The sequence below is a fragment of the Carlito syrichta genome, unplaced genomic scaffold, assembly GCF_000164805.1.
Source record: "Carlito syrichta isolate Samal-C Ts95f unplaced genomic scaffold, Tarsius_syrichta-2.0.1 Scaffold303284, whole genome shotgun sequence".
Taxonomy (NCBI): Eukaryota; Metazoa; Chordata; class Mammalia; order Primates; family Tarsiidae; genus Carlito; species Carlito syrichta.
The window spans coordinates 271,506-283,051 of record NW_007247380.1 but is presented as its reverse complement, the minus strand read 5'-3'; the positions used below and the strand labels follow the sequence as shown (position 1 = coordinate 283,051).

Here is an 11,546-nt window from a genome sequence, read left to right as displayed (position 1 = left end):
TCTGCTGACAGCTGTTCTATGCCAGGCACTGTCAAGTACTTTATACATATCAGTTCATCCTCACTGCAATTCTGTGAGTTAGGTATTGTTAGTATTAGTATTTTTCAGATGAGGAAACTGAGGCTTGGAAGGTTACAGGACTTGTCTAAGGTTCTTTGAACCCAACTGATTTTAGAAAATATATTTTATTGCCTGGTAGCAATAGTAGATAAAATGTATTTTGGGAGCCACTTATAAAATGCACTTATAAGCAATGGATATGACTGTCTTTGCTATTGTCTAAGAGCCAGACATTAGGTTTTCTCAGGGTGCAAGTGAAGAGAAAACAGTGCTCTTCTGGGACTATCCCCTCGCCACACCCTGTTCTCTTCTGATTCTGCTGTGTGGGTGCTGCTTCACTATGGTTCTAAAGACCAAAGCTGCCCACCTGGCGGAAGCAGTTGTAAATGTTCAACACTGTCTCCTTGACCACAAATTTGGATTGATGGCTATTTGTTTTATTTTAGACTCTGTTTAAAAAATAAAGATAAATTAAAAATCTCAAGTGAATTATAGCAGAATCATATTGAATATTACAAGATATTTTAAGAATGAAGAAAACAAAAGTTTCTTCATCTACTTAGTATTTATAACAGAGAGGTATTTGTGTATGCTCCACCCGGGCCCAGCTCCCCTTCTACTAGAGCACACTTCTTACAGAAGCCCTTGAAGAGGGGGTGGAACCAAATTGTTCAACATGACATTTTTGGTTTAACTTGACACCCATTGTGAAAATGAAGTGATGGTAGATGTTTTACAAAATAAACACTCATCAAAAAAGGCTCTTCAAAACATTTAAAGTGTGTGTGTGTGTGTGTGTGTGTGTGTGTGTGTGTGTGTGTGTCTGTGTCCCCCATTTATTCAGAAGCACTGATCTAAGCAGTTGTTCTTTATGATTGGAATTGGATGCTAATATTGCTAATCAGAGCTGCCTTTTAAAAATATTTTTTCTTTACAGGGTCGTCATGTCAAAACGGGCCAGCTTGCAGCCATTAAGGTGATGGATGTCACGGGGGTAAGTATCTTTATCTTGTCATCTCAATAGCCAGTGCAAGTGACCTTGGCTTACAACAGGGCCATGTCCTGATAATCCCATCATAAGTCAAAAATATCATTAAATTGAAAATTAATTGAATATGCCTAACCCACTGAACATCATAATTTAGCTTAATATACTTTAACATGCTCAGAACCCTCGTGTTAGCCTTCAGTTGGACAAAATCATTTAATACAATGCCTACTTTATTATAAAGTATTGAATATCTCTTGTAATTTATTGAATACTGCACTGAAAGTGAAAAACAAAAAGGCTGTATGGGTACTTACAGCTTCAACTGAACGCATGTCACTTTCACACCACTGTCAAGCACAAAGATCGTTACGTTCAGCCGTCATAAGTCAGGGACCATCTGTGTATTTGTCACAGAGAAGTTAGTGATAGAAAAAAATGTTTTTGGCCGGGCATGGTGGCTCATGCCTATAATCCCAGCACTTTGGGAGGCTGAGGCAAGAGGACGGCTTGAGCCCAAGAGTGTGAGACCAGCCCAGGTACCACAGTGAGACTTTATCTCTACAAAAAATGAAAAAAATTAGCTGGGTGTGGTGGTGTGTGCATGTAGTCTCAGCTACTTGGGAGACTGAGATGGAAGGATTGCCTAAGTCCAGGAGGTTGAGGCTGTGGTGAGCCAGGATTATACCGTTGTACTCCAGCCTGGGCAACAGTGGGAGACCCTGACTCAACAAACAAACCAACAAACAAACAGTTTCCGTTGTATCTTTCCCTACTGTGATTAACATAAAGAAGTAAGAGTATGCAACAGCTGACCAAGGAGACCACAGGTAAATCACTCTAACTAAATTTGATACCTACACACTATGTTATGTAATTAGAATGAAAAATATGTGCCAATAATTTACATAAACACAACCACAGATATTTGCATATGAAGGCAGAACAAGGATTTCGAGGTATTAGATAAATAATGCTGAGATTATACAGAAGAGATGAGTCTTAGCAGTTTTCCCAAAAGTCTGCCTGACACTGGAGTTAACAAGAGCTTGGATAGCTTCAAAATTTTAGTAGGATATTTAGCATGAATATTTCCCAAAATGAAACATTATTGATCAAATAATTACAATAAACACAAATTTTTATCATTACAGAGCAAAACTGAAGCCAAATTTCTGCCTGGATGATCAAAAGTAATTTTAGGAATAGACTTTATTTTAAATACAAGCTAATATTTTCGATCCTTTTGGTAGGTCTATTTAAAATATTTTAATGCCTTTTCAAATACAGAGAGAAAATCAGACTTGAAAGGATTCACTGGACATCAAAAGCATGTTGATAATTTTCTACTGTCCTGGGGATTTTTCTAAGATGTCTGTCTGCTGCACTTGAAAGCTAAAAGACCAAAGTCTTCCATTCAGCCAGAGGTCAATTATTCAATATAAATAGACACAGAATGAATGTGTCACACAAAGGTATTAAGAACCAATAAGCAAATAAGAAAGACACACAGTATGTCAAAATTCAGCCCAGATCTTTCTGGACCTGTTTGTTATCTTTAGCATGTGATATAATATAGTATATGTTATTACCCACCATAATATAAATTTCACTAATTTTTATTCATACCACACATTGTACTGACTTTCTTTACTTAGTGCTGATCTCAATTCCTCTTTAAATTATATATATTTCTAACCAGTGAAAAATTTTGTTCCTGTATGTTATTACCACTTGAATAAAGTACTACTTTTTATTTGTCTTCAATACATTATTCAAGTTTCAGATGTTACAAAAACAGTTCATATATTTGGTTCCAATTAGTTTATTAACTCACCTGGCCTTTACTGAATAAGAAACTGCATGTAGATTATATTAATTCGGTTTAAACCCTGCCATTTGAAACAGAAAACTCAAAATAACACAGACTGAGCATGATAGAAGTGTATTGCTCTCTCATGTTGAAGCAGTCTAAAGGTCGACAGGTCAGGGATGTACGTCAGTGACATGGTGGAGTAAAAGGATGTTTTTGTCCTTCTGCTCGGTCATTCTGATGCATGGCATACTCGAGATTGCTTCATGGTCCAAGATGATTGTTGGACTTCCATGAATCACACCGTATGACAGACGAAAAGGGAAGGGCAGCAGAAAGGTGCAAAAGATCCCTTCCTGTGAAATATTTTCTACTTCCATACATTTCTACTTACTTTTGCCTTCATTGGCTATATCTAGCTGCAAATGAAGTTGGGAAATGTAGTCTTTTATTCTACCAAGGTGTCCAGTTAAAAATCCAGGATCTATTTGTCAGAAATGGATAGAGAGTGGATATTGGGGTGGTCGATGAGCAGAGTTCAACACAGAAATCAAAACCAGATACTGTAAGTCTCTACATAGAGACCCATTTCGCAGACCTCTTACAAAGTTCTAACCACAAAACAATTCATAATTTGTTTTGCAATTCAGCTGAAGTCATACTACTGTATATTCCTTGGATTGAGTAGGATCTCTGCACAATGAGATGCACTTGGCAGTCCAACAGCTAGTGGTTGTGGGTGGAGTCCAGGACATTCATGCTGTAGAGGAGCGTCTGCTGTGTGGTTCTGGAGAACTGCAGTTCAGTCTCACTGACATCATCAGTCTGTGCACAAAGTGTATGTTGAAGCACCAAGGAAGACTTGAGAGCAATGAGTAAGACTCTCTATTTCCTGGTTCTGTTTGTGAGGCTTTAAATTGTTCAGAGAACCACTTTTATAATTGCTAGACCGCCTTGCTTGGAATTAAGAGTTACACAGCTGTTTGTCCCAGAGTATGTATTTTCAGTTAGGAGTGTCAGTTAGCCTTTCTAAACTAGATTTTATTAAGCATCTAGCCCTACAGAAAATGATTTGAGAGACTGTTTTCTCAATTCTCCCAAGGAGTGTACAGAGATAAGTTCATTTTAGATGCTTAGGAGTGTCAATCCATTGCATACAATGGGTGCTTTATAGTATTAAGCTTAATTCTCTTGGAGAACTCCTGTTGAGGAGGGCCAGATAGTTTCTGCGATGTAGTCACATCATTGACAGTTATTTAACCACTGGCTTTTAACAAAGGCAAACATGGAGACACGTCAGGAAATGGTTTTCTTATTTCATGGTGTCTGATGCGGTATCAAATGACTTTTGTATCACCCCTCACGTATCACAGTCAACATAAGATTTCCTTTGTGAAACTCTTGTGGTGCCCTTAGAAAATAATCTATTCCATTTTACCATGTTGCCTTTGTCTATTATGGAATGCAGCAAAGACTTCTTACCAGTTATTATAATTGTTCTCATTATAGCTGCTCTGTTAAAAACTGAGATGAATTCTTAAAGGTCTTCTTTGTTAATTGTATGCTCTGACCCACTACAAAGTTACTGTAGTTTATTGTAATGAAATTGATGAAGCAATAAGCTTGAAATCAATTTTCAAACTATTGTTTTTATTTTGTATCACTTAATTTTTGATAGGAAAAAACCACAGAGAGAACTGGTTATACTGCTTTTATCCTTCCATTTTTTGACTTCCAAATTTGCCAACATTTGTTTCATAATTAGTACTTCAAACTCAGAGTTGGTCTTTGAAATTCTTTTAGCTCCCAAAATCGTTATGGAGATTTCTCCATTTCATCACTTTCTGGGCATTCCTTCTCAGCTGGATTTGGTACTCTAGTTTTACCTACAACATGTAAGAGGAATTGGACCTTCTTGGGGTAGTGTTTCTCAAAGTGAACGAACCACCAGCATTGGAGGGAGACAGCATCCCTGTGGTGCTTATGGGAAATGCAGATTCCCAGGCTGGCTGTAGAATTTCTGGTGCAACCCCAGGACCTTTCTTTGTACAAGCGCCTCAGGAATGTCACCTGTACCAAAGTGAGAGGATCCCTCTTCTAGAGTCTTGTATTTACTCTTTTCTGATCACCAAGTTTAAAGAAACTATGGTTTGTTTTATAGCCCTGTAAATAATCCTCTTTTCATTTGGATAAAAATGCCTTGTGTTCACTGTTTCCTTTACAGTGATACACTGAAGTACATACAAGAGTTAATGAAATGGTAGGTTAATGTTGTAAGCTTTCACCTTTACAATGACTGGTTATGATTGCATTACCTGGGACACTTTGTAGTACCAAACCTCCACTCAAACTGAATGAAGCTGAAAAGGGAATCTGCTGGCTTGTATAAATTAAAACAAACAAACAAAAAAGCCACAGCAGAATCCAGGGAGTCCCTGGTATGATTCAGAAGTGTGTCTCTCTCCAACCCCGGGTTCTGCTTTCCTCCTGCTGCAGCTCCAGTCTCAGTTCTCATCACCTCACTACCAGCCCTAGCAAAAGTGCCCTAGCAAAAGTGCCATTCTGAATGTCAGGGTCCAGCTTGGTCCTGTCCCCATCCCTGAGCCCGTTCCTGCTCTCTTCAGCCAGCGGCATCTGGGCTGGGTACCTCCCACAGAAACTGAGAGCTGGGGAGGGTCGATTCCTCGAAGAATTGCCTGAGAGCTGTTACAGAGAGGGTTGGGAAAGATGCAGGTAGCAAAAACAGGAGAATTCTGTAATATCATACATTATAGTGAGTGTGTTTAAAGCTGATCTGATCCTTAAGTGAAGTGCTTCTCTAGTTCCATTTTTTTATATTCCAGCCCCCCAAAATAACAATGGCAGTGAACAGTGAATAGTAATGGCTATGTGCCTGAAACCTTTTAAATATTTTGTGTATTTGTGTTAATTTGATCTTCTCAACAACCTACAAAGCAGGTTCCATTGTCAGCCCCATCTCAGAGATGTGAAGGCTAGCCATGACAAGTGTCTTGCTCAATGTAACATGGTTATTAAATGGTGGTGTGAATGTTTCAGCCTCAGCAATTTAACTCCAACCTTTAAGTCCATCCTCTTAATCACATTGCTATAAGCCTTCAATTAATGTGAAGGGGTGTTTAGTGTTTGATTTAGTGGGAGTCTTTTTTCACTGATTTGTTCAACAAACACTTACTGAACACCTACTTTATGACAGACACTAGAAATTCAAAGATGAAAAAAATGATTCTTTGTCTGGAGAAGAGGTCACAGTAACATAACCTTGCCCTGCATATTTATAACTAAAGCTCATGTACTTTATAAGGCTATACAATTCATAAATAAAGTTACTTATAAAGTTTATGGGACAGTGAAGGGACAGTCTTCACTGAATAAACCAGGAGGACAGTCAAGCAAGGACTTTTGGGCCAAGTTTACAGCACACAACAAGGCATTGAAATAGAGAGAGCATATTCTAGAAGCTATGCTAGTTCAGTTTTGAGGCTACAAAGTGCCAAGAATAAATTGATACAAGATGAGTCTGGACAAATTAGGGCCAGGTCATGAAGGAATCTAATATGGTAACAGAGTTTACAAGGTTTTTACTTTTGAATTTTCCCAGTCTTAGGGGAAACGCCAGTTTATAAAAGATATGTAAGGAGGTTTTCTTTATTTTTATTTTTCAACCAGAGATGGGTCACTGTAAGTCTTGGTGCCTTTCCTCAAACTACTTCCGGAGCCAATGCAAGAACCAGAAGTTGAACAGGAGAGTGAAATGCTAGAAGGATCCATTTCAAGCCCCGCTGTGCTGAGTGCTCTTTCTGCCCTACTAAATTCTTTAGGTAAAGCTTATGACCAGTCTCCATCTCTTTTTAAAGAGTGAGGAAGTGGTCTTCTACCAGTGGCCTCCTAGTAGTAGACTGGTTTGCCCGTCGCTACCGAGTTCAGTGAAAGTTTACTGGAAGTGAACAAAAAGAAAATAAAAATGTTTTTTATCTTGGGTTGTTCAGAAGAGTCAGGGTCACATTGTTCCAGGTTCATTTGGCTCCTTCCTCCCAAAGGGAGGCAGTTCAGTGCAGTCATCAGTAGTGCGGTACATAGTAAGAATAACACCAGGCCAGGCGCGGTGGCTCAGCCTGTCATCCCAACCTTTTGGGAGGTTGAGACGAGTGGACTGCCTGAGCCTGTGGGTTCAAGACCAGACCAGGCAACTTGGTGAGTCCTCGTCTCTACAATAAAATAAAAAATTAGCCAGGCATAGAGGCACGCGCCTGCAGTTCCAGCTACTTGGAATGCTGAGACTGAATGATTGCCTGAACCCAGCTGGTCAAAGCTGTGGTGGCCGTGAGTGTGCCACTGCACTCCAGCCTGGGCAATGGAGTGAGACTGCAACTCAAAAGAAAAGAAAAGAAAAGAAAAGAAATAATAACAGTAACAATGATAGCCATGGCCAGATAAAAACAACTCATATTGATTGAGTGCTTATGTGCCGAGTTCTAAGTACTGAACATACATTCACTCACTTAATCCTTCAGACAGCTTCCATTAGGAGAGTATTGTCATTCTATCCATTTTACAGATGAGGAATGGAAAGCACAGAGAGCCTAAGGGACGTGCCCAAGCCCCACAGCGAGTACACGACAGAGTTGGGGTCCAAATCCAGCCATTTGGGGCATACCCACACACCCACAGCCTTCTTGCAGGAAGAGAGATGGGGGACTATTGCCAGAGCACAGCCTTCAGGTTCAGAGAGAGCTGGGTTTGCATGCCACCCCTCTCCTTACTGATTGTGGTCCTGGGCGCGTTTCCTCACCTTTCTGAGCCCAGTTTTCTGATCTGTTAAAGGGGTAAATAAATGCTGCAAGCTTGTTTTGAGACTGAAATTGGATATCGTATCTTGTACCTCACACACCCCTGATTTTTATTTAGTCCCAGTAAGATACAGTGACTGTCTTAATGGAACAGGCAATAGGAATTAAATGAGGATTTTAGCGTGTGCGTTAACATTCTGTGTAGGGGGATGGTAACCTGTCCTATAAACAATGTGCCATCCTTGTGTCAGTTAGTTACACACTGCTGAAGTGTGTCAATAGTCTGCACTCGACCTTGTCTTTACCATTTCTGTTGCAGAGTTGTTAGCCTTACCCTGAATAGTATGTAGCTATTAAAGTGGCATTCTAGAGTAGGGGCCAGGAAAGCAAGTGAGCTGGATTCCAGAAGCTGACGACACAATCACAAGATTTCATTCACTTGCTCATTTGGGGGGTGGGGGATCTTGGCAGTAGTGGGAAACTGCCAGGGGAGGAGGCAGCACAACTCATCAACAAGGGTACCTGTACACAATGAATATTTGTGTTCCTAACCCTGAAATATGCCCCACATTTTTAAAATAAATTTTTTTTTTAAAAAAAGAGTGAATATCCTTTGCTCTGTGGCTATCCAGTGAACAAGACTGTCGTGGGCACTATCATCCACTGTGCATGAAAGACATTTAGTTGTTAAACAACTTAATCACATTTCTGATTAGCTTTCAAGGAGTGTACAGAGTATTGAGAGAGAATTTAGGAAAAGTGACCTGCCCGGGTGGCCAGTAAGTGATCTCTGATAAAGTGAGAGCTATGTGAGACCCACAGGCTGGGGAGACCCTGATTAGCAGGTGCAGGGCTGGGAGGACGCACTCCCAGATGCTGGATCCTGACCTCAGATGGGTTCATCAAAGCCCCCACCCGAGGCTCCTCTGCTGTAGAGACGCTTCTGGACAGCGCTTGAGACTTTTCACATAGATGGCTTTAGCAGGCAGAACAATCGCATAAAGCACATGGTGAAAGCTTTTAACAGAGGAAAGGTAAATGATGTTGGCTGCATCACACCCTCCACCTTTGGAGCTGTTCCCGTTGCTTCCATTCCATTGCTGTGCAGGGGAGAACTTGGAAGCTGCTGGAGTTGTAAAATAAGCTGAGCTGCCCACTCTGCACACCTAAGTGGCTGTCCTTGTCTTGCGTGCAGATCACACCTTTTGTGGGCTTGTGTGAATCTGGATCTCTGCACATGTTTACGCATGCCGCGTATGTGGCCTGGATGTTGGGCTTGTCAGATGTGTATGTTCACACGTTAGAGATCTTGCCTAAGAGCAAAACATAGTTCTGGGGACTCCACACTAGTAGAATTGACCACTGTGTTTTCAAAGCATTTTTACATCCTCATGGTCTCTAGTCAGAGGTGCCTTTCGCTTGTGTATCTCCAGGTATTTGATCAAAATTAGAATGAATTCCCTTAGCCCACTGTTGGTTGAGATGCATGTTCGAATCCCAGTTCCTCAGTGGTGGAACATAGGGTCTCCTCTGTTGGCCCGTCCCCACCATGTGCTGCCAACACAGCTCTATCTTCCCTGAGTGTCCCTCTTTTGACTTTCCTCAGCTCTCTCCTGTTGATCTCTGTTGCTCTTCTGCGACTTGACTTTCTCACAGTTTTTGGATTGGAACTGTGTATTATCTGTCTTCATACCCCCTGCAGAGCTCGCAACTGTCGGTGCTATACAAAAATGATAATATATATGTAAAAATAAGAGGCCAGAGAAAATAGAGATGAAAACCAAGGGAAGTAAAAGCAAATCGAAATGACAGGCCACAGTTGTTCCTGGTAACCAAAGCCAAAAGGGGGCCATGATTATACCATCGGAAAAGACAGCTCACTACAATTCCTGCGGACTGTTGCCTGAGTTGTGGGCCTAGGATCCTGGAAGATACAAGTCCCCGCATTTATGGTAGACTTCAGCCAAATGAGTGGCATCACCGCAGGGTTAAACCTTGCTTAATTCTGAGTCACTGAGGTTGGTTTTTTGTTTGTCTTTTTTTAATTCGTGGTTTTCCTGAGAGTCATGCCCAGTTCAGGCTTGGCTGTGAGAACGATGTCAGACTTTTGTCACCTGCTCCATGGAGGGACTCTGCCCCACTGTAAGGGAGAGCAGGTCAGCGGATGGTGAAGTCAGTCTCATCTGGGGAATATCCTGGCTTGGACACTTGGCGACTTTCTTCCCTGGGTGTATTGTGAACCTTCCCTCTTGCACATCTCTACATGTGGATGATACTGCTTCCCCCGTGAAGTTAGTGAGAGAACTAAATGTGTTTATTTAGAAAACTTTGAGAATGATAAGTACGACATGGCGGTCAGTGCATATTGTTGTTGTTGCTACCAGGTCTTTGGCAGGAAATCTTGATTTTTCTCTCGACGGCACCAACACTCCCCATAGGAGACAGCATGCCATGCCCCTCCAGACACAGTGCCTGGGCAAACACTGCTTCTCTGCCAGGAAACAGTTCCCTCTCCAGTTACACCACAACAGACTTCTTTTTTTCCTGACTGGGTAACATCCATATGGCCCTTAGAACTCAACCTGAAGTTAGAACTCAGCCTGAAGTTGGTATCTTGAGTTCAGATGCCACGTGTCTCTCATGGCAGTGATTTTGCATGTCTCTGTGTCATGATTCATATCTGTGTCCCCCATTGGGCTATAGCAAGTTTTGTTGTGGCAGAGAATCTATTATGCAGGCTGTTGGGTGATTCTGTTATTGGCATTTAGCATTGTGGCTGAGATATAGGAGGCACTTCATAAATAACTGTCAAATGAATCCATCTAGCTTAGCATTACCATACGTCACAGATGCTGGTGCTGCCGGCTGAATGTTCTGTCCACGCTGTGATGAAGAAGTGTGGTCTGCTTTTTGGACCGCTCTGGGTCTGTTTCCTCAGACCTGTAAAAATTTAGATCATGGGTGAATAACTCCACCTTGAGATAATTTTAGGGATTCACACATGCTTAGTTCCCATTTAATTTTTAATATTTTAACATTCAGTAAACGCGATTTTTGAAACGGGCCTCAAACTATATGTTACCTACCGAATCTGAACCCACTGGGAAGTGCCATCTTCTTAATCTGAGCTCCTAGGCTGCCCCTATTCATGCACAGACATGCATGTCGTTCAGTGTGGACATCCCATTGAAATTTCAGGGCGTGCTCTTTAAAAATAACTGTTAGCCTTCGCAGTTATTTATCTTAGGAAAGTAGATGTTTCATCATCCGTTGGAACTGGAATGGGAAGTTAAAGTTAATAAGATATTGAGGCTAATAGGTGATCTTAAATTTCTTAAATTCTAATTTTATGTTTACTAGAACAGCTTCTTTGTTGTCATTGATTAATTATATATAAGTAGATATTGCGTAGTTAAACCTACAAAAATAAATATTTACTGATTTAAAATATTTAGTTTTTGTCTGCTATGTATTGCCTTTGGAATAAAATTTCTGTCACAGAGAGGGATTTCACTGGTACAAATTATTTTTTAAAAATGTTTTGTGCAGCATGTCATCCCAGCACTTTGGGAGGCCAGGTGAGTAGATTGCCTGAGCCTGCAGGTTCAGAACCAGCCCGCGCAACTTGGCAAGCCCTCATCTCTACAAGATTTAAAAAAAAATTAGCTGGGCTCGGTGACTCAGCCTGTAATCCTGCGTTTTGGGAGACTGAGGTGAGTGGATTGCCTGAGCCCGCGGGTTTGAGGCCCGCCTGGGCAACTTGGCAAGACCTCATCTCTACAATAAATCAAAAACTAGTCGGGCATGGTAGCGCACTCCTATAGTTCCAGCTACTTGGAAGGCTGAGGCGGAAGGATCGCCGGAACCCAGCAGGTTG

General features: G+C 41.2%; 1 protein-coding gene across 1 annotated transcript in view; it reads left to right on the top strand.

Annotated features, from left to right (window-relative positions):
- The first annotated feature begins 1,001 nt into the window (after positions 1-1,001).
- The window catches only part of TNIK (TRAF2 and NCK interacting kinase), a 167,062-nt gene continuing 156,517 nt past the window's right edge, over positions 1,002-11,546 (top strand). Inside the window, exon 1 of the mRNA XM_008058297.1 lies at positions 1,002-1,054. Coding sequence (XP_008056488.1) covers positions 1,040-1,054 — 15 coding nt within the window. The 5' untranslated portion in view covers positions 1,002-1,039. The remainder of the gene's footprint in view (positions 1,055-11,546) is intronic.